Genomic DNA, 24,385 nt, shown 5'->3' on the forward strand with positions numbered 1-24,385 from the left:
ATGGGTCCTAAAAAGAAAGCTAAAAGTTGATGGGACCGTTGATAAGTATAAAGCTCGTTTGGTAGCTAAAGGCTACAGACAAAGGGAGAATGTTGATTTCTTTGATACTTATTCACCTGTTACTAGAATAACTTCTATTAGAGTGCTAATGTCTCTTGCTTCTGTTTTTAATCTTGTAGTACATCAGATGGATGTAAAGACAGCATTCTTGAATGGTGAATTGGAAGAAGAAATCTACATGGATCAACCAGAGGGCTTTGTCATCCCAGGAAAAGAACATCTGGTATGTAAATTAGATAAGTCTCTTTATGGTCTCAAACAAGCACCTAAACAATGGCATGAAAAATTTGATAACTTAGTCATTTCACATGGTTTTAAGATAAATGGTAGTGACAAGTGCATATATGTAAAATTTGAGAATGACATTTGTACTATAATTTGTCTGTATGTGGATGACTTGTTAATTTTTGGCTCGAATATTCACGCTGTGAATAATGTGAAGCTATTGTTAAATGCTGAGTTTGATATGAAAGATCTAGGAGAGGTGAATGTAATCCTTGGTATTAAGATTACTAGGACAGTAAATGGAGTTTCTTTGGATCAGTCTCATTACATTGAGAAAATCCTAAAGAAATATGGTTACTTTGACTGTAAACCTGTTAGTACACCTTATGATCCCAGTGTAAAGTTATTTAAGAACACTGGTGAAGCTGTAAGGCAATCTGATTATGCGAGCGTCATTGGCAGCCTTCGGTATGCCACTGATTGCACTAGACCCGACATTGCCTATGTCGTGGGATTATTAGGCAGGTTTACTAGTTGTCCTGGTAATGAGCATTGGCATGCTATTGAAAGGGTCATGAGATACCTTAAGAGGACCATGAACCTAGGATTACATTATGAGAGGTTTCCAGCTGTACTAGAAGGCTATAGTGATGCCGACTGGAACACCTTATCAGACGACTCTAAGGCTACTAGTTGATATATTTTCTCTATAGCCGGTGGAGCTGTATCTTGGAAGTCTAAGAAACAGACTATTTTAGCTCAGTCCACCATGGAGTCAGAGATGATAGCACTAGCTTCAGCTAGTGAAGAAGCAGGTTGGTTAAGAGACCTGCTAGGTGAGATTCCCTTGTGGGAAAAACCATTACCTGCTGTCTTGATCCATTGTGATAGTACCGCGGCTATTGCAAAAGTTCAGAACCGTTACTACAACGGTAAGAGACGACAAATACGTCGTAAGCACAACACTGTAAGAGAATATCTTTCTATTGGAGCTGTGAGAGTGGATCATGTACGCACGGAGAATAATTTGGCTGATCCTTTGACGAAAGGATTAGCTAGAGAGAAAGTCCATAATTCGTCTAAGAAAATGGGACTATTGCCGTTGAAATGAGTTACACATAATGGTAACCCAACCTATAGACTGGAGATCCCAAGAAATAGGTTCAATGGGTAATAACAAGTTATGGAGTGATATGAGTTGATTATGTTTAAATAAACATAAAATTCCTGAAGCGATCAAGGATGAGTTAATAGGAACTCTTAATGAAGTCTATACTCCATTTGGAGTGGAGTACCTAGCTACAGGAGTACTCTTGATAGATTCACCTATGTGAATGTGGAAGTTAGGTCGCTTCCTATGAAATGTGTGGCAGCATTTCTAGAGCGTTCACTATACTGGGATAGACGTGCATGGCCGTAACAGCACGGGTCTATGACAAACACCGAGAATAGGTAGTGTGTGGTACGTTGTCAGAGATAGGGTTCAAAACTTCGAGTTACCCTTGTTAAATCTGAATCGTATTCACTACGCAGAAGTTCAAGTTGAAAAACACTTTTGTTTATGCACAACCTATATATGTAAGGATTCTGCTCGGAAATGTTTTCAAAAATTCAAGTGGGGGATTGTTGGAACAAAGTTGTTTCAGTGTGAATTTTTTGAAAATTAATTATTGATTTTTGGTAACTTATTTCTGATTGAATATTACCATTTTAATTATTGATGATTTTGGCCCGTAACAAGCGTTTGCTTTGGTATTTTATTACTGCCATACTTATTGCTTGGAACAACAACTTTTTTCCTTAAATCATGCTGTTTGTTGCCTTATTTTGTCAGTTGACTTGCTGCATTCTTGAAACTTCCTACAACAGCCTTTTATTACCTAAGAATGTGCTAAACGGCTACTTTAATTCCTTAATAATATGCTGCTCATTCTTGCTTTTGATTCCCATAATTTTGCTGGCTGTTGTTTTCATTACTACGGTTATACACTAGCTTTGGATATAAAAATACGCTTTGCTCACGGTTTTATAAGAGATATATGTATATAAAAACATAACAAAATATTCTTCCTTTTTAAAAAAAAATAATAATTCAGCAATATTGTTTTTTGTCGAGCATTATTTCTCTTAGTATTTTTTGGTGTTTGATCGCCCGGTGGTTCTGTGCAAATCCACCGGTACACTATATTTTTGAGAGGCTGTTTTATCCTGGGGGACATCCGGTTGTGGTTCGATCTGCTTGCACAATTTAAAGGCAGTACCGTGAATGTTCTAAAGAAAGCGACATAGTCCGCGACTCAGTCTCATTCCCGGTAACATTGTTCTTATTTGTTGTTTCCTGCAGTTCCGTTTATAACAATCTGAAGCGAATCAAAGCCGGAGGATCACATCCACCATAGACATACGGCTGGTAGCTCGGAATATTGACGATTCAAGGGTCGATGATTGAATTACAGCGTAAACCATTGGGGCTATTGGAAGGTAATAGCTCGGATTCTTCGACATCGATGGCGGAGGTCTTGGCGATTGGCGGTGCTACTGACTGATCTTTGCAGAAGTATAATCTCTTTGAGAGCTTCAATCTTTCTTCTACCGCCTCCATGAAAGCTTCTTCTACTGCTGCCATGGTTGAGATTAGAGGATTCTAAGGTTGGGTACTTGCCGAAGTATAATCTCTTTGCCGGAGGTCTAAGGACGGGAATGGGGAAAGGGAGAAGTGGGGTGTCGTGGGTGGGGGAAAGGGAGTAGGATGGGGGAGGGGTAGCGGGCGACGGGGAAGAGAAGTGGTCCACAGTCGCCGGCCGCCTGGCAGGCAGGGGGAAGGGGCTAGCAGTGGTTGGTGGCTGCGATTATTTCAATTTTTTTTTTTTATTTAATTGATATAATTATTAAATTTAATTGTTAATTGAATTTTTTTTAATTAATTTTTTCAAAAAAGGACCAATTACATAATGACATGTGTCATAGTTTACCTTAATAGCCGGTTACCTTCTAATCTAACAAGTTTTGACTCAGTTTAAGAAAATGCCTTATAAAAGTTGATTTATTTTGAATTAATTGAAAAGTTGACTTATTTTGAACTAACTATACAAATGTTGGCTTATTTTTGACAAATTTTCCTTGTTATAAAGACCAGAATTCGTATGCATGCTTACCTTTTTATTTTTAAATTACTTCCTCAAACAACATATTAAAAAGGCGTTTAAGTATAAAAAACTGAGGAAGTATGAATTATGAAATTGATTTTGAGTTGGATATTCGATCCATACTTAAGAAGGTGAAAAGAATTACCAATCCCCCTACCTAGGGTTTTCAGCTACAAAAGATAGTAAGTAATTGCTTCATCAATAATTAAATGTTTTCCAACTTTTGTGTCCCTTTTCTTTGTATATATATATATATATATTTTTAATGAAATTTAACTGAGGGTGAGTTGCCATCTTCTCCAAAATTGAAGCTTTATCTAATCCTAATTTTACAAAATTATTGGCTTTTGAGAAAGTGGATTAATGACGAATTACATATATTTAATAGTAAATATCCTTTGTATTTCATTTATTTTTATCATAGCCCTATTTACATAACAATTTTTTTTTAAAATCAACTATACCTTTATATCTTTAGTTTTATAGGCTAACATAAATATATAGTACAATAGAAGCACATGTTGCCCGTGGCAGGTGATGACTTAGACCTGGTTATTGGGCGGGTCGGGTTAGGGTCGGTGCGGGTCAATTGTGGGTTGGGTCAAAGAGGGTCATATTTTATAGGGTCAATAGCGGGTCGGGCCCATGCGGGTTGCGGGTCAATAGCGGGTCGATAATGAGCGGGCCAACATCAATTAAAATGAATATTGAACAAAGCCATTATTAAGTATATATGAATACAAATTTATCTATGTAATTTATTTACATTATCTATTTTGTTTGTCTATTAAATTGGAAAAACATTTTGGCCCTATATAAACCCTACTCAATAAGGGTCCTATCCGTTAAAGGCCCTGTCCATTAAAAACCCTTTAAACTTGGCCTTGACCCTATTATCATTGGGCTACCCTACACAATAACTAGCTCTAATAAGGACCTTGAAAAATGAAAAATTCCAATCTTCTAGTCCAGCCGGTTCCAATCCTATCCAGTCCGATATTAAACTTGTACACAATCTTTATCAATGCGTTTAGATCGATATTCATATCAACTAGTATTGTCCAACATGAAAATATGAATGGATTGAAGAAAAAGCATGGAAGATTGAAAGGCATGACAGAAATCACGCCGCAACGGTCGGGAGGCAGAGAAAGCTAATCAATCAGTTAAGTGCAATCCTTCTTTAGTTAAGGTAATGAATTAAGCCAGTTGTATCTTGTATAGTTGTTGTGTTGGTCCAACTCTTTCCCTTACTTTTAGCAGAATAAAGACGTTAGAAGTCTTAGAACATGCACACTCATAACATAAACTTGGTCGTGGGGTCTCTCATTTTAATCATGTATCCTTCTAAAGCTATAGCCACTCTTGCCGATTTTAACGGGTCTCTCAAAAGAAGGATTTGCCGATTTGTGGATAACTATATTTAAGTCATTTCACCTTTTTTTTTTGTTCCCGTAAAATTAATTAGCTACATACCATAAACAAGTTTCTATAGTATGAAAGTTAGTTGATTTAGTTGGTTGAGCGAAGGTCGAAAATCGATCCCTTATCTTTAAATGATGATATTGAAATTGACCCTGTGATTAACTTTTAGTCGTCTTCCTTTTTTCACTAGTGAAATCAAATTATATTAATATTTTCCAATGAAACTATGACATCCCGTATTAAGCTTTTAGTTACTATTTCGGTAGAAAAATGAATTAAGCTTAATGAATTGTCTAGGATTTTTATATTTGTAGAGGATATTTTTAATCCCTCACATATAGAAGCTTACATTGTATCCAATTTTGATTAACTAGTCTCATCCTGTAAAATAATAAAGCAAATCGATCAAATTCTAAACACACTTTTTATTTTTTTCCTTAATTGAAATAAAACTCTATATTTTTTAAAAAAAATCAATAAAAGTAAAATTTATAGGGTCCATTAATATACCTTAATCAATAAACCAATATTCAATTCTCAAAACATCATGTAAGTGAAAAAAAAAACAATACATTATTAATTAATTTTTTTATTCAAATATTAAATTTACCATCACCAACTTTATATTGTTAATTTTTTTATTCAACAAGAAATTATTTGCTTTGTGAGTTTGGATGACAGATTTTAAACGGAAAGAAATCAAAATAGCAGGATAGCAGACCCTACAAAAATACACATAATCTTGGTTGTCTGAAACCTTTTAAACATTAGACAGACTGTTTTCTATCATTCTATGTTAGTTATTTTTTCATCCACCTCAAACCCACTTTCTCCCACTCTTCATTCCCACATTCTTCTTCATCATTTCATTTCATTTTTCCCCTCCTTTTATTTAAACTCCTTCTTCCCCTCTTCTCTTTCACATTCATTATTCAACTGTCTTTCTTTCTCTTTCTTTCTGTAATCCAGTTTAACTAATCATGGCTGAAGAAACAACTAAGCAAAACACCGTTACATCAACGACGAATGAGCAAGAAGTTGTTGTAGTAACAGAGGATTCAATCAACGATGTCGTAGCGAAGTACGAGGATAAGGATGAGAAGGAGAAGGAGAAGGAGAAGGAGGAGGTAGTTACTGAAACTAAGGCTGTTGTTGAGGATGTTACCGCCTCGAATGGGAAGGTGGATGAGGATGAAGAAAAGGAGGAGGTCACTACTACTGATGTGAAGGTTGCTGATGTCGTTGTTGCTGACAGCAATGTTGATAATGAGACAAGTAAGGATGACATTGGGATATATTCTGAGAATGAGAAGAAGGCATTGGATGAGCTTAAGCAGCTTATCCAAAACGCTCTTAATAACCATGAATTTAGTGATGCTACTCTACCACCTCCACTACCGCAGTCACTTGTAGAGGAGGGTCCAACTGTGGTTGATAGGGAAGTCGAGAAGAAGGATGTTGATGAAGAAGAGGTCAAGGAGGCTGCGACCACCAATGAGGAGCTACAGGAGACCGTGACGAAGGTTAGTGTGAACGAGGACGGGACAAAGACTGTGGAGGCTATTGCGGAGACAGTGACTTTTGAAGAACAGCGGACGACTCCTGATGAGTCAACTCAGGAGTCATCTGCTCCGTTGTCTTCACCTCTTGCTGATGCTGAGCAAGAGGTGAAGACACCAACAGAGGCAATAAAGGAAGTTGCCGCTTCGTTATTGCCTCCAGAGGAGGTGTCCATATGGGGTGTACCCCTCCTCAAGGACGAGAGGACGGACACCATCCTCTGGAAGTTCCTGCGTGCCAGGGACTTCAAAGTGGTCGAAGCCTTCGCCATGATCAAGTCCACCATTAAGTGGAGGAAAGAGTTCAAAATCGACGAGTTGCTCGAGGAAGACTTGGGGGATGATCTAGAGAAGGCGGTGTTCATGCACGGGTTTAGCAAAGAAGGTCACCCTGTATGTTACAATGTTTATGGTGCTTTTCAAAACAAGGAATTGTATCAGAAAACTTTCTCTGATGAAGAAAAAAGGCAGAAGTTTCTGAAATGGAGGATTCAATTCTTGGAGAAAAGTATCAGAAAGTTGAATTTTAGTCATGGTGGTATTTCAACTATGGTTCAGGTTAATGATCTTAAAAATTCTCCTGGACCTGGTAAATGGGAGCTTAGGCAAGCTACCAAACAAGCTCTTCAATTGCTGCAGGATAATTACCCTGAATTTGTTGCCAAACAGGTCAGTAACAACTATTTATATGCTAATTAAGTAATTTTACATCCTGTTTGAATTTAGTTGTTGCATTACTTGTTACTCGTGTAATTTTTAAACCATACTCACTATCTAGATACAACAGGGGAAAAAAAAAATTCTGATAAACATGATATTAGTTGCAAAAATTAGCTAATTTAATTTGTTGTTTTTAATAATATCATTACTTGTAATGAATTAAGAGAAAAAGTTTTTGTTGTTTTCATTGATGGTAGCTACTTTATATGAAATGTACTAATATTTTTTTGGTGCTTTAATTATGTAATTGTTTATATGATAGGTGTTTATCAATGTGCCATGGTGGTATGTGGCAGTCAACAAGATGATAAGTCCCTTTTTGACTCCGAGAACAAAGAGCAAGTTTGTTGTTGCTGGACCTTCTAAATCTGCTGAAACTCTTTTCAGGTTTAGCCTTATTATTTTTGCTTTTATTTCAAAAAGACTTACTATCTCTGTTTTTTTTTATTTTTTATTGCATCATATATTCATATCCTTATTGGCGCATGATTTGAATAAATTAGATAAACTATACAGATAAATAAAATAAAATAATCCAAATCGATAAGAGAGGAAAGTGTTGGGCTACTAATGTTTAAGTTATTGTATTCTGTAATAAACTTTTCTGATCACCATTTAATTTTTCTAATCTATTCCTTAAATTGCACGCTAAGGGTTGGCCGGGGTTATGATGCAAAACAGAGGAATTAGTATTTATATATATGATTAATATAGCTTATATTAAAGATATTAAAACTAAATTAATCATTTGTTTTTGTTATAAATTGATAATTTTAGTTACATTGCTCCGGAGCAAGTACCAGTTCAATATGGTGGATTTAGTAAAGATGGAGAATTTGGAAGCAAAGATGGTGCAACGCAAATTATTGTCAAGCCAACATGCAAGGAAACAGTGGAATTTGCAGTTACTGAGGTTAGTCTTAGGCTTAGTAATTTTATATAATTGCATTACTCGTTATCCGTCAAGTTGGCCTCCATAATCAACTACAAGGTCTACAACAAAGAATAACGATTGATTAAGGGCACGAGTTAATTCTGTCGTGAAATAGAGTAAAATCAAGATACGAGCATGAACAAAATTTTGAGTGTAACTGGTGTAAATTTTCATTGGATTCTTGTACGTACTGATTATGTTTTAGTTTAGGGTACTCTTTGTGGGTCAAAGCTCTTTCTTTGGTGGGTGGACAAGACCCCACCATTGTTGGCTTAGGCCTTCGTTGAATTGGAAAAAAAAAATGATAAAAGTAAAAGTGTAACATAAAAAACATAAAAAGGTGTAAATTCATATTCATCAACTATATGAGGAATGTCACTTTTAAATTTAAGAAATAAAGTTTACAGTATTTGTTTAACGTACATACAGTAAAAGAAAGCATGTTTATTACAGTTATAGTGTAAAAGAGAGCATGAATAGTAGAAGCTAGTATAAAAGAAAGCATGTGTATTACAGTATGTATTACTTTAATGAACACAATATACGTATTGAAATGAACTCAAAATGAGAGAAAAGTTTTATTTTGGGACAAACATTATATGAGAAATGAAAACTTCAATTAGATAGAGAGTATTTGTTTTCATTTTATTTACTCTAATCAATAGTTTTGATAGTTATAAGTTTTCATTGTGTTTTCAGCGTATCATATTCTCTCATGTTAAAGTCTCATACATTAAATTAAACATATTAAATCTTAATAATAATATAGTGTTCAACGCGTGATCTTTAATAAATTCAGAGATAGAAACTTATCACCAAATCAATAAAATCGCGAGTTTAATATTATTTTTTCATATGATCTATTATGCAGGCATGCCTTCTAACATGGGAGGTGAGAGTGCTTGGATGGGAAGTAAGCTATGGTGCTGAATTTGTGCCCAATGCTAAAGATAATTACACTGTTATTATTCAAAAGATGAGGAAAGTGGGACCCACTGAAGAAACCATAATTAGCAACAGCTTCAAGACTAGTGAGCCTGGCAAAATTGTTTTAACTATTGATAATTCCTCCTCTAAGAAGAAAAGACTCCTTTATCGCGTCAAAACCGAGCCTTCTATTGATGACTAAACAACTACTTATATTTTTTATATTAATATATTATTTTAGTTAACTTTGAGAAATGCCCCCTTTTTTTTCAAGTATTCATTTAGTTGTATTTTATTATGAATTTTATGATAATTATTGTTAATATATATTATTTTGGTTGTGAAGAAGGATGCATGGTTTATATTACTGAAATATATTTTTATTAATTTGATTTTGTTGTTCTTAAATAGTATGTACATCAAGTTTCAAAGAAAGATTTGTTGGTTTTATGTCTATTACATGCATATAGAAGTTTGTGTTAGTAAGGTTAAATTATTAGTTACTTTGCATGAAATTTTGCTAATTGCAAATTCCAACAACATTTTTTTTTACTATATTACCTAACTTTTTAGCAAGGAGATGTGAACTAGTACTACTACTTGTGATTTAAATTTTTGACAGCTTGGTCATCGAAAAGGATTAGTATGATGATACATATGGATGCAAATGAAAATTGATTTCTCACATAAATATGATGCTAAGTGGTTTTTTGTTGTTAATTTTTGGGCATAAGTATGATGTAATTACCATTATTCAACAAAAATAATACCTAGATATTGATGGAGGGCTGTAAAGACAATCCCATAAAAAAAGAGTGACACAACTCATATATGCAATTTCAATAAGGATGGTGTTGTATGCTATTATCTGTTTTCGTCTTACAAAAAACATCTCATATAAGGTCTATTTATACTGTTGATTGGGGGAAGATCTTGGCACGTAAACTAGCCTCAGGGTGTATTCTGATACTTAAATTAGCTAAAGAGTATTGAGGAGTAACTTGTCCTAGAATCCTAAGAGTGCAAGTGCAAGTGCAAGTGCAAGTACAATATATGAGCATTAGTTTCTTGGGTCCTCTAGGCTAGCTATTTATTTGTTTAACAATTAGACTACCAGGCCTTGCTTAGTATTTGGGCCTATGATTGGGCCATGTTTATTTTATCACATTTCATTTAGAAGCTTCTTTAGTTTGGGCTATAAAATAGGAGGCCATTTTGTTACCCAAATACTATTGCAAAGTTGGTTATGAATGACTTTAGTAAATGGAGTTAGAAGAGGCTTTTTCAACACCTTAAACTGATATTTGAATCAATGATGCTTGGTATTTACAAAAAAATAAAAATGATACTTGGTATTAAAGAGAAAGCATAATCTTATTCTATAATTATGGGAAGATAGATGAATAAAGATCAATTAATAGCATTTTAGAATGTAGATGACAATAATGTTAAATACTACTCCCTCCGTTCTGTTTTGTTCTTCCCATTTGGAATCTTGACACTATTTATATAATGAGATAATCTTTTATATTACTCACAATATATACTTTATCCGTTACATATTAGTTGCAACTTTGGGTATTATTTGTGAGTTGCAACTAATATGTAATGGAGGAAGTATATCATAGTCATGTTGGGCCTAATTTAATCGTATCAATAAGTAGTTTATTAATATTCATTTGTTATTTTTTTATTAATAATGTGCCACTAATTATATTTATAATCAAAGTAATGCATTGGCAAACACGCGCATTCAAAATAATATGGGAAGAATTTTTAGGAATAGAGGGAGTAGGTGATTACTTGATATCTTTGCGGTACCAATCATACAAGTTGTTAGAAGCATAGATAAGTCTTCAAGTTTCATTGTTTATTTGGCCTTAAGAGCTGCACCATTACAAACACTAGATACCTTATCATTGCCAAAAGACTGTGTGATTCAACCAACTCGCGTATGTAGATCCATAGAGTTACGTTTGTTCCTGCAATTAAAACCATAAGCCCATAACTTGTCACCAATGCCTTGAGGAAAAGCCCCCAAATGTAACTCTTAGATCGGAGGTGGAGGAATTAAAGTTGAACATTGATAAGTATAAAAGCTTAGCTTAGCATAGGTTGTCATTATTATTGATCATCGATAGCTATTTTTTTTTTTATTTTTATTTTTATATGAATGCATCATATGTAATTATCTAAATCAGCATGACTTTCTAAGCACCTTAAAGCTTCCTAATAAGATAATATTAATACATACTTCTTCCGTTTTTGATATACAAAGCAGTTTTCTATAACTGAATCTAAACTAAAGCTTTAGTTAATTATGTCCGCAATGAATAGTGCTCATGTTTCTTGATAAACATGCTTGAAAGTGTTGTGTATATGCTCTATAAGAAAGCTAGCTTAATATTTAAATATGTATAGGTAGTTTTACTCAAAATGGTGATTCAAGTACATGTATAAACTATAAAGTGTAATAATGGATGGTTATTCTGTACTTTTTTGTTTTGTAAAAATTTGAAACAATTTGATTGAAACACTTGTCAATAACTTAATATGCATGTTTAACCATAACATATGCAATTATGTTAGAGGCAAACACATCAAAATCACATCGGATCGCATGAACGTTGAACATCAATGCATTGAGAAATATGAATTTAAAGTGGTCAAATATGATTTGAACCTGATTGGACTCGCAGATAAAAATGAAAATGGCCAGAAGACTAATTGTATAAGGTTAATCACACATTAAGCAACTTTTACTTTGATTAATTGACAGTTAATTGCTATTGACAAATTAGAGAGAAATAGAATAGAATGGCTTGATTATTATTCATCAATAGGTTGAGTATTTATACAAAACCTAAGCTCATAAGATAGGAAACAATCTTCCTAAAAGATATACGTCTAACCATAAACCCTAAAGATATATTCTCAAAATAATATCTTAACATAAATATCCTAATTAAATATATTATTTACTTAAATGATATCTAAGGAAAATATATCACACATATATTTTCCGATATCTCTAACAGCTATTTATTACCTCTTCAGAGCTAGAACAACACATAATAATAAGTAAAAAAACGAGCAAACAAAGGGGGACGGATGAAATTTGTCGTGGAACATTCAAATCTAAAAGTAATCTCTAGGCCATCAAGTGATTTGAAGATTATTTCAAATTCAATACTACACATGCAATAACAAAAGATAAGTGACAGCCATTTTGATCGATAAATCTGCCATCTTTTGTACTTATTCTGCAATAAAATCTTGGTGTACATGTACATGTAACAAGTATGTAAGAGCACTCTCAATGGTGAGAGTTTTTTATGCTCATGAGCATTTTTATGGCGTAAAAAAAATACTCACTAGTCACAATGGTGAGGAAAATCAAAATGGGAAAGAAATGCTCATGAGCATTTATCAAAAAGCTCAATACTTCTGTTTTAGATTCAAAATTTTAAATTAAAAAAAAAAAAAAAAAAACTGTAAAAAATAAAAATCAAATTATTCCATAGAAGTGTTCAGATGAAAGCCAAGTTAGGCCAACTTTTAGCTCGTGTCCAAGCACAAAATCATTAACTAATCCACCTGCCACACATTGAACACAGTAAAAAAAAAATTCTTAAAAAAATACAAAAGTATATAAAAAATATGATACTTTTAACTAGTGTCCATAACATGCAAAGACAAATAACCCAAAAAAACAAAAATAAATAATGAAGAAGTTGTATGAGCATGTGAATTACTGTCTCATGTGGTAATTTTTAGGCAAAATTATTGGTATACTCATATCCCAACAAACTCTTTATAAATTGAGTACACAAATTTTATAATACTTGTAGTTTTGATCTTTGTTACTAAGCTTAGTTATTGCTCAAATAAACTAAGGAATCAGAAATTTGTAATGGGCAGAAGACTTTTCGGGCTTTGCTTCTTCTTGTTGCTTGTTCTCTTCGCTTCTTGTAAGTGATTCGTTAACTTTAGCTTTCATTTACTAATTCTGTGTACTTCTTACTTATTCCGTATATTTATTGGTCAATATCTTATACTCGTTCTTTATAGATCTTCCCAATTGTATCTTAGTTGTTTTTAATGTAAATCTTTGATTATTAATGCATGTGTGTTAGTAAATTTTATGTTGATATAGTAATTAGTACATTGAGATGAATTTAACAAATTTGACTTCGATTATTGCAAGTGTTTTGGAACAATTTTTCAAACTCTTAGCTATGTTCACTTCAAAATTCCCGATCATAACATACATTTTCTTCAATTCGTTTCTTTTTACTGTCATGTTATAACTTTTAATTTGCACAATTCAATCAATCTCCTTTACGTAGTCTATTGTGATTTCCATCAAAATTAGAAAATAGTCAACGGATTCTGCTAAGTGGTAACACGATGTATGTATAGAGTTCAGTAATCGAAGGGCTTTCATCCAGCAAGCTTGTTTGTGGGTCCCATATTTAACGATTTCAATCTAAATTAACCTTCGCTACACTGAAGGTTGATTTGCATTAAAATCGTTAAGTTTAGCTACACCAAAAGTTAATTTGTATTGAAATCGTTGAATATAGGCCGCACGAATGGAAATTTTGACGAATTTTTTCAATAGTTAGTACGATGCCAAAACAATATCATAATAAAATGGTAATTGTTTACCACAATTGAAGTGAAAGTTCGTTTTTAAAGGTAGTTGATTATTGAATATATTAATAGTTAAAAGTATGCATTGACAAGTATTTTCTCTGTCCCTATTAATGATTAAAGAAAATAGGGAGAGATGAGAGGGAGTATAACTAAAGAAAACACATCAACTAAACGGAAGAAGAATGCACTAGTATTCTCTTTATTTTAATTTTTTATATACAATAATATACCCAGTATATTTTTTTGCGCAATAATAAAGTCCTTTATATTTTAGAAGAGATTTAACAATGTAAAATCATATAAAATGCAGCGCAAGTGAAGCAAGCCGAGGGAAGGATATGCCAATCGCGAAGCCGGTACTTCAAGGGACCATGCATACATGATCATAACTGTGCGATTATCTGCCGCGCCGAAGCTTTCTCCGGAGGCCAGTGCCGTGGGTTCTTCCACCACCGCCACTGCAAATGTACTAAGCTTTGTTAGCTAGCATTGCTTAGTTATTAGGGTAGTTGCATTGATCTACTAATAATCTTTTATTAGTTATTTCAAGTTGTCTTAGAAGTCTAAGCGAGTGAAGACAATTTTACCTGTTTAATGAACTGGAAGTACCGCAGCTTAGTGAATTGGAAGTACGTAATAAGCCTAGACCATGCAAATCAACTCTTGTCAATTAAGTTAATATGTAAAAGAGCATTTCAATGATTAATTAATAAGTACTACTTCATATATATATATATATATATATATATATATATATATATATATATATATATATATATATATATATATATTAATTAGGTTTTTTTTTATCAAAATTTACCTAATAAAACCTAAATTTTGTGAGAAACCACCTAATAAAAAAATGTTGTAAGATACTATCTTTGGCCAAAACTCCACCGTTAACCTAATTTTATGGCGTTGACCCACCACAAAATACCCCCGAAATCACCACGGGGGTTAAATTTCAAGGTGTTGGGGTGGTTAGAAGATATTTCGAGTTGGTGAGGGTAGTTTCATGATTCGGGATGTTGGTTTTTGGGGTTAGAGGTAGTGGTTTTGGGGTTAGAGGGTGGTTTCGACGTGGTGGAGGCAATTTCAAGTAGGTTGTGTTGGTTTTGGGGTGAAATCGGTGGTTTTGGGGGTGTCTAGAGGTGGGTCAATGATGGGTTTCCGATATAAATAGTATTTTACAGCATTTTACATTTTATTAGGTAGTTTCTTACAACATTTTACTTTTTATTAGGTAGTTTCTTACAATATTTTTTTTATTAAATAGTTTTTTCACAAAATTTAAGCTTCATTAATAATTTTTGACAAAAAATCCTATTAATTATTACTCCTATACTATAGCAACATAAATTAAATTAAACGTATTCAAGAGGTAGAGGGACTATGCATGTGAGTAATTTTACTTTACTAAATACGGAAAAATTATCAAACTGTTACACTAGTATAGGACATTGTCACACGTGGACCACTACACCTAAATATATGTCGGACACTTGAAGAAAAATCATGTTTGGATTTTTGATATTTGTAGACACTTGGACAAAAATTGTGTCCTACATACATTCACAAGGGTTAATTTGCTTATATGTAATACGCCAATAGTTTTTGGGGAGTTTTTTTTTTTAATTAATTATTTCAATGCTTTTGAAGCTTTCTTGTGCTAATTATGATAACCACACTCCCTTTCTTCATTAACACTTCCCCATCCTCCTTGTTGTATGTCTTTCCTAAGCTATTGTCTTGTTCTCTTCTTTGCATAGCTAATTAAATAAAAAAAAAAAATCTACCAAACAATATACATACATGATACATACGTACAATAAGAAAATCTATCGATCTAATCTGTTGCTCTTTCTATTGACTCTAAAAAGTTCATAAGTTCATCCTATTTTGACCTTTTTTAATTTTTTAAAAAACAATCATCGTTCAATACTATTTTGTAATAATTATCAATTGTAAAAATCTAGATCATATAAAAGGGCCTTTTGTTGTTGGTATTGAACAAAGTAGTCAAAAAATAGCTAAATCAATAGTTAACTTAAAAACCTAAGAAGTTCACTATGAATGAATATCGCAAATAAATCAAGAATCACATAAATAAGAGTATGGTCATATATACTACTCGTATATTTATAGGTCAAATAGTTTTTTCAAGTCAATTGTTTCACGTAGAACATTATCCCTCTAGCAGGATCGATCTCCCAATTTTCTAAATCCATTTGTTCTACCTATTATTGCAAGTCTAACACAGAGTTTCTACCTCTGGCATTGTGTTTTCGACACGTGTGTGTAGAATTTGATGCAGTGGAAACTTTGGAAAGGCAGATTTCGGCCTGTTTCTCGACTTTAAATAAGAGTTTGAATTGCAATTCAACCACAACATTTCTAGTTAAATTTGCTCCGAGTCCTTTGCATGTTTCTCTACTGCGACAACAAGGGAAGGCAAACATTGCTTTCCATCGGACCTTAGGGAAATTTATCGCTTAGGTGGGGAGTTCAGAGATATATATAACATCCTACAATTAATTTAATATGAATCAAGTTCAAAGAGCTCACCAATTAGCAAACAAGTGTCGTCTTTGCCTTAGGTCCCGTTCACTTTGCCTTATTTTTGCTGAATAGAAATTATTTTTACTGAATTGAAATTAATTTTGCTGAAATTAAATTATTTGTACTAAACTGAAATTAATTTTACTGAACTGAAATTATTTTTATTGAACTGAAATTATTTTTAATGATTTCCTATTATAATTCTTTTTTGAAGTTACTAATTTTTACTGAATATTATTTTTTTTAAGGTGAAGTGAACAGGGCCTTAATGCCTTTTCTTTTTTTTTTTTTTTTTTTTTTTGGTGTTCAGTTGGAAAGGTAGAAGATGTAATTTATAATTGTAGTTTGTTTTAATTTTGTTTAAAATGATGAATTTATTGTTTGATTATTTGAATATTTTATAAATTTTTGATGAATATCAATTCAATTGTTAAATCTGTGAACAGTATCAATTGCTTGTAGTCATTTTCTTTCTTTTTTTGTTTATAGACATTTGATTTCTAATCAATCATGTTATAGATCGATAATTATTTTCACTATGATGAACCAAAATTAGATTTAAGGTGGATATTTAAATTTTTAGAGTTGGATTAATTACAATCGATCATTTGTATAGTTCCTGTAAAAAAAAGTGACTTTAAAAATGAACATTAGTACATTAAAAATCACATACAACTATTTGTACGTAATGAACATATTTAAATGATTTATTTTATTTTTATTTTTTCATTATTAATTATGTACATTGAATTTGAACCTATATGAATATATGATAATCATGTTTATTTTTAATAGGAAAAACCAATCTCAACAACACAAACTTCTAACAAGGTGCACGTAGCAACATGAACTTTAACTAGTAGTCGTAGCAGCACAACGTTTTCATCAGGTGCACAGAATTGAATATCGTAAATGAAACCTGGCATCGGAGATTCTGTTTAAGACATGAAACTTTAATAATTTATTATTATAAAAAGCACCTTATATTGTGTGCTTGATTTGCATGTGGAAAAATTGATCAATTAAGGTTTCAGAGGTCATTTTAATCTTTATATTAGGATCAATTTTGAGATCAAATTTAACAAAAGCTTACCAAAAATACACCGATTTACGTGTTATATAACGCCTCAATTAAGATCTTGGGGTCAATTAAAACCTTAAGGTCCAATTTGGAAAAAAAATTAATTAATTAATTATTTAATATTTCCCGTCTTTGACAGAATCTCCGGTGCCAAATTTCATATATGATATTTTCTACACCCTGTGAAGATGTTTGTGTTGCTACGACTTCTAGTCAAAGTTCATACTATTACATACATCTTGTTAAACGTCCGTGTTGTTGAAACTAATTTTTGCTTTTTAATACACTAGATTTTTTATTTTTTACTTTTTATTTATTTATTTTTTTTACGTGTTATTTTATTACTAAATTTTCATAATTTTTACATGTTCTTTTTATTACTAAATGTTTTTTTTACGTGTTTATATCTATTTATACTTATATATTAAAAAGCGTTCTGAAAAACGTTTATGCCACGTGGCACCCTCGTCCATCTCATCTTTCAACTATGAGCATATTCTAATATAAAATGTCTATCATGTGATTTGAAGTCACAACCACAAAAATATGCATTAGAAGTCTTACCATCTCATCTATTGATTAATCATGCTTTTATGCTCAACTCATAAGTATATATATAGATTGGACATCTGAACATTTTGTTATAACGGAGGCAAGAAAGAACATATATTGAATGTAAAATTAACAAGAAAAACACAAACAGATTTACGTGGTTCACCAACAATGTGTTGTCTACGTCCACGGGCAGGCGAGAGTAATAGTTTTATTGGTCTTGGAGAAAACAGAATACAGATTCAAAAACAAATTTGAGATCAGTCACAGAAAATATATTAATTGTCTCTCAGATTTCTAATGTTATCTCTCTCAGATCTCACAGATGAGAAATAAACAAAAGACTCTCAGATTTTTTAGTAACACTCTATAAAATAATCATACGGCTACAAATAACCCTAGGGGGGATATATAGCACTCCGGAATAAGATAGATAGATAGGCAGAAAAAATGCTGACCGCCTCAGCATTAAATGTCGCGCGCAACTCTCAAAGTTACGCTGACCTTCCGCGCGCAACTCGCAGACTTGCTCGCGACTCCCAGTGTTGCGCGCGACCGAGCTCTCGCTTGACCAAGCCGCACCTAAATACCTCCGCGAGCTATAGCTCGCTCGCCTAGAAGCTATAGCTCCACTTTTCGTCGCAATCTTTAACCTTGCCAACGAACTACTGAGCTACCTTGCGAGCTACCGCTCACTACTCCAAGACCCAAAAACAAATCCAAGGCATATTTCTAACAAATATCCACCTTGACTTGAATCCCCTCACAATAAAACTGATGTACCAAACGCATTTGATCATAACGCCAGATGCAGTAGAACAGACAAATGTACCGGATACATCGAACACGACGTCAGATGTACCAGGAAATATACGGATATAACAGAAAACAGATAGCCAGAAACAGACTCTCCTTGCTCAGATTTGCCTCCGCTAGGCACCAGACTTGCTCCGTCGAGCACCAGACCAGACTTGCCCCGTCGGGCACTAGATTAGCCCTTAAGGGCTACTAACAACTTCGAATAGTTTGTAAGTCCAAGCAACCTTGGAACTTACTCTGCAGAACCAGATCCGAACAGACGGCTTGCCTATGCCTCTTCCTAGCACGAGCAACACCTCCCTTGGACGGCTCAAATATATCCACCTCTCCAACAGATAGTGCAAAAGCCACCTTGTCTTCCCAACCGTGCCTTTAGGGAGAGTTCCCAAAGCTTACATGTCAACCAAGAGCCAAACTAGGCTGATCCGATTTCGATGGCGAAGACTGTGGTGCTTCAGATTCAGACTCATACTGTGAGTGTTGACTGATCTTTCCCGGATGTGGATTATCACCCTCACCTAAAGTGACTCTATGCTCCACCTGTTTCTCAACACAACCACAAACAGATGATGTGGCAGCACTAGACTCAGAACCAGATAACGTAGACCCTTGCAACACATACAATGTCTCCCGTTTAACACCCTTCAGAACTACCTTTGAACCCTTGTAGACATATAACCCTCCATCTTCACCTTTGAAATTGAACCCTCTTCTTTCAAGAAGACTAAGCGAAATCGGATTCCTCGTGATCTGTGGAACATGCCTAACATTGTTCAACATATAGAGTTTACCAACATGTGTCCGAATTTTAATGAACCCCATACCAACTGTTTTGCAGACTTCGTTGTTAGCCATAGTAACACCTCCATCAACCTGCTTGTAGTTCATTAACCACTCCCTGCGTGAACACATATGATAAGACGCCCCCAAATTTAGAACCCACACATCAGATTGATGCGCACGCTCATCAGCAATCAGGATATAATCCTCTTCTAAACTGGTGTCTCCATCTGCAATATCTGCAGACTCATAATTTTCCTGTTGTCTCATCTTTTGGGACATTCAGATTTCCAATGCCCCTTCTCCTTACAGTAATCACATACTTCACTAGGTTTTGGACCCTTAGAAGACGGTTTCCCAGATTTTCTCCCCGAATTCCCCTGTCCATTATACCATCACTGGCTACTAATCAAGCAGCCTGATCATCTGTATACCAGACGCCTTATGGCGCAACTCTCTAGTATGGAGAGAAGATATAACCTCCTCTAGAGACACTGTCTCTTTACCAATAATACAAGACTGCACAAAATTCTCATATGACACTGGCAAAGACACTAACAGAATTAAGGCAGCATCCTCATCCTTAACCTTAACATCAATATTACGCAATTCTAACAGAATAGTATTCAATTGATCTAAGTGTTCTCTAAGGGATGTAGCTTAAGACATTCGCAGACCGAACATACGTTTCTTCAATAGAAACTTATTGGTTAAAGACATCGTCATGTATAGACTCTCCAGCTTCAACCACAGATCCGATGCGGTTTCCTTCTCCGCGACCTCGGTGATAACATTGTCCGCCAGACACAACATGATTGTTAAGTGTGCCTTCTCCTCCAAGATTGCCATCTCAGCAGTTACTGGATCCAATGACTTCTTATTCAACGGCGCCCATAGCCCTTGTTGCCTCAACAAAGCCCGCATCATGATCTGCCACAGACTAAAACTATTTCTCCTTGTGAATTTGTCGATTTTCACATTCAAAGCAGCCATCTTTCTCACCAGAATTAAACCCTAGGCCGAACCTCTGATACCAATTTGTTATAACAGAGGCAAGAAAGAATAAACATTGAATGTAAAATTAACAAGAAAAACACACACAGATTTACGTGATTCACCAACAATGTGTAGGCTACGTATACGGGCAGGCGAGAGTAATAGTTTTATTGATCTTGGGAAAATAGAATACAGATTAAGAACATATTTGAGACCAATCACAGAAAACACATTGATAGTCTCTTGGATTTCTAATGTTATCTCTCTCAGATCTCACAGATGAGAAATACACAAAAGACTCTTAGATTTCTGAATAACACTCAATGACACAATCATACGGCTACAAATAACCCCAGGGGGTGTATATAGCACTCCGGAACAAGATAGATAGACGCGTAGAAAAAACGCTGACCGCCTCAGCATTAAATGCCGTGCGCAACTCTCAGAGTTGTGCTGACCCTCCGCGCGCAACTCTCAGACTTGCGCACGCATACCGCGCGCGAATCCTAGTGTTGCGCGCGACCGAGCTCTTGACAGCGAGCTCTCGCTCGACCTAGCCGCACCTAAATACCTCCGCGAGCTATAGCTCCACTTTTCGTCGCAATCTTCAACCTTGCCAACGAACTACTGAGCTACCTCGCGAGCTACCGTTCACTACTCCAAGACCCGAAAACCGATTCAAGGCATATTTCTAACGCATTTAATGACTGTGATTCTTAAAAATCAATTCTATTATTTGCTAATATATAATGCTCATCGATGAGGTAATGCATACAATAAAAATTATCTACTGTTATAAACTAGTTATTTAATTATGTTTTTATTTTCATTATATTATAAATTATATACGAAGGACATGTTTATATAATTAGTCAATAGTTGTTCCATAAATAATTCATTCAAAGGTTTAATGAAAAACTATTATAAATAAACAAATAATGAATAAATAAATAGTAAAGAATGAACCTATCTATTCAATTATAAGTGTTCAAAGTAACAACCTGGGACATTATCGTCAGTGCCGCGCGCCACACACTAGTTTGTTTACTAAATGTTCATTTTATAGGTGTGGTCTAGCTATTCTATGATTGTATGATAATCATGTTCATTTTTAACTAAATGTTTCATCATTTTTAATATATTAAATGTTCATTTTATAGGGCGTGATCCAACTATCAATTATTTTAAGATAATCATGTTCATTTGTAACATACTACTTGTTCAGTTTTTTACGTCATCTTTTACTAAATGTTCATTTTTTACGTCTTCTTTTACTAAGTATTCATTTTAAAGGGTGTAATACAACTAGAATAGTTGGACCTGGGTCCATAGTAGACTAATTGTCCAACCCTAAAAAAAAGGTTGTGTCCAACCGGATCGGGGTTGAATCCAAACCCTAAAAAGAGTTAGATCATGAGAATTAATTTTTTCCTTTATTATTCTGTTTTAAAGTCAAGTGACGACGATTTGATGTTCATTGAAACCCATAGGATACAAAACACCCAATGTACTTAACTCATATCAATATAAATATATACAGAGTAAAGCTAAGTTTAAATTTAACTAAACATTGAACACAATTTAAATTTGAGCTTGAAAGTTTAAATCTTAAATAGACTTCATAACCATTCGTTTAATGTTAGTTAATCTCACGCTATTATAAAAAAAAAAAAAAAAAAGTTAATTAATCTCACTTAAACTGCGCATTTAATAATCTACTTATCTTGAATATGATTGAATAGAATCAAACACAATTTAAACACAAAACACAGTAAGTTTGATGTCATCTGAGGTAAATCGAATTAGATTCGATAATCACTTAAACGACCTGTTTACCACCTTTGCATAATCGCTTCACGGACACTGCAATAAAATAAACACATTTGCAATTTTGCATGGACTATTAGACTTAGGTCGAGTTCAAAAACTATGTGTAATAACGTGAATCCCAAGGCTAAACATAAACGTAAGTAAGTGAGATGTATGTTAATTTTTCACAGTCTCTCCTGTTTGTTAACCACCGTCCACTGGCAAATTGTCACCACTTAACCATTAATTAACTTTTGGCAACTTACAAATTGCAAATATTTGTAGTTTCATTTGTCGTTTAGGGGCTACTTGCCTTTCTTAAAAGACTCTTTGTGCAGACAAATTAATAAATTAATTGGCATGCAAACATAAACTAATAGCACTCCGTAGTGTATTGTAAGTTTATTTGTAGCTAAGCAAAAGATTAATTAGTACGGAGTAAAATAAATAAATAAATTGTATGACAAAATAATTTGTGATGAACTACGACCCTGTTCTTTTTTTGGACAAAGTAGAGTAGGATAGAGCAGAGCAGAGCAGAGTAGAGAAGATTTCAGCAGAGCAGAGCAGGGTAGAGTAGATTTAATAATAATAATAATAATAATAATAATAATAATTATTATTATTATTATTATTATTATTTATAATATTATTATTATTAAAATTATTAATATTATTATTATTGTTATAATAATAATAATAATAATAATAATAATTATTATTATTATTATTATTATTATCGCATTATTATTATTACTAATATTATTATTATTATTGTTACTATTACTATTACTATTACTATTACTATTATCGCATTATTTTTATTACTAATATTATTATTATTATTATTATTATAATAATTATGATTAATATTATTATTATTATCATCATCATCATTATTATCATTATTATTATTATTATTACTATTATTATCACATAATTATCATTAATTATTATTATTATTATTATTATTACTATTACTATTACTATTATTTTTAATATTATTATTATTAACATTATTATTATTATTATTTATAATATTATTAATATTATTATTATTATTATTATTATTATAATTATTATTATTATAATTATTATTTTTATTATCGCATAATTTTATTATTATTATTATTATTATTATTATTACTATTACTATTATTTTTAATATTATTATTATTAACATTATTATTATTATTATTTATAATATTATTAATATTATTATTATTATAATTATTATTATTATAATTATTATTTTTATTATCGCATAATTTTATTATTATTATTATTATTATTTGAGTTTTTGTTAGATTTTTTACTCTTTTTATAATATTAAAAAATGTGTTAAATAATTTAAAATATTAATTATTATCATTAAATATTAGTTATTATTATCAATTAATATTATATATTAACTATTATTATTATTATTATAAAATATTAATATTAATATTATTATCTATAAATATTAGTTATTATTATTATTATTATTAACTGTTATTATTTTTTATGAATTATTGTTATTATTTTTTATTAATTATTAATTATTATTTTTAAACAGAGCGGCAGAGCAGATTTCAGCAGAGCAGAGCAAGGCAGAGCAGAGCAGAACAACTCAAAAAAACAGGGCCTACGTTGGACGTACTACTAGAGAATTTGGAGCCACCCCTTACCCTTTCTTCTCCCTATATTTTTTTATTGCCTAGGGTTTACAAATTATCTAGGGTTTTATAGCTTAAGTGAAATTTGGCTATTTCTAACTATTCTTCTTTAAATTCTTTGTATATTATTACTATTAATTTTACTAACTTTGTTAATTTTTAGTTATTATATATATATATTGCTTTTCTTTTTTACTGTCCTGTGACTGTTTCTAATATTTCTATTTTTGTTTCTAGTATTAATTTGTTTTCTTGTGTTTTCTCACAATTCTCATAGCCATTGCCTTCATTAGTTACATCCCCCAACACACACACACGCACCCCCCCCCCCTCCCGTCCACCTCCCAATAAATTAAAAAATTACATACTTTTCTTTTTCTTTTTATTATTTATTATTTATTTTTTATTTAATAATACATAGAAAAGAATGAAAAAAGAGCAACTTCATTAGTTACTTCTATAAATAGAGACTTTAA

General features: G+C 32.7%; 1 protein-coding gene across 1 annotated transcript; it reads left to right on the forward strand.

Moving 5' to 3' along the window:
• The first annotated feature begins 5,586 nt into the window (after nucleotides 1–5,586).
• LOC110700140 (patellin-3-like) lies at nucleotides 5,587–9,337 on the forward strand. Its single transcript, XM_021877631.1, has 4 exons — nucleotides 5,587–7,084; nucleotides 7,398–7,522; nucleotides 7,913–8,048; nucleotides 8,941–9,337. The coding sequence occupies exons 1-4, from the start codon at nucleotides 5,837–5,839 to the stop codon at nucleotides 9,196–9,198; spliced, it is 1,767 nt and encodes a 588-aa protein (XP_021733323.1). The 5' UTR covers nucleotides 5,587–5,836; the 3' UTR covers nucleotides 9,199–9,337.
• Nucleotides 9,338–24,385: the final 15,048 nt, after the last annotated feature.

The sequence above is a fragment of the Chenopodium quinoa genome, unplaced genomic scaffold, assembly GCF_001683475.1.
Source record: "Chenopodium quinoa cultivar QQ74 unplaced genomic scaffold, ASM168347v1, whole genome shotgun sequence".
Lineage (NCBI taxonomy): Eukaryota > Viridiplantae > Streptophyta > Magnoliopsida > Caryophyllales > Amaranthaceae > Chenopodium > Chenopodium quinoa.

Excerpts from the sequence above, each read along its gene's own strand:
- LOC110700140 (XM_021877631.1), top strand. The coding sequence starts at position 5,837 with ATGGCTGAAGAAACAACTAAGCAAAACACCGTTACATCAACGACGAAT. Across the intron at positions 7,085-7,397 it reads CTGAATTTGTTGCCAAACAG|GTGTTTATCAATGTGCCATG; the intron begins GTCAGTAACAAC and ends TTTATATGATAG. Across the intron at positions 7,523-7,912 it reads TCTGCTGAAACTCTTTTCAG|TTACATTGCTCCGGAGCAAG; the intron begins GTTTAGCCTTAT and ends TGATAATTTTAG.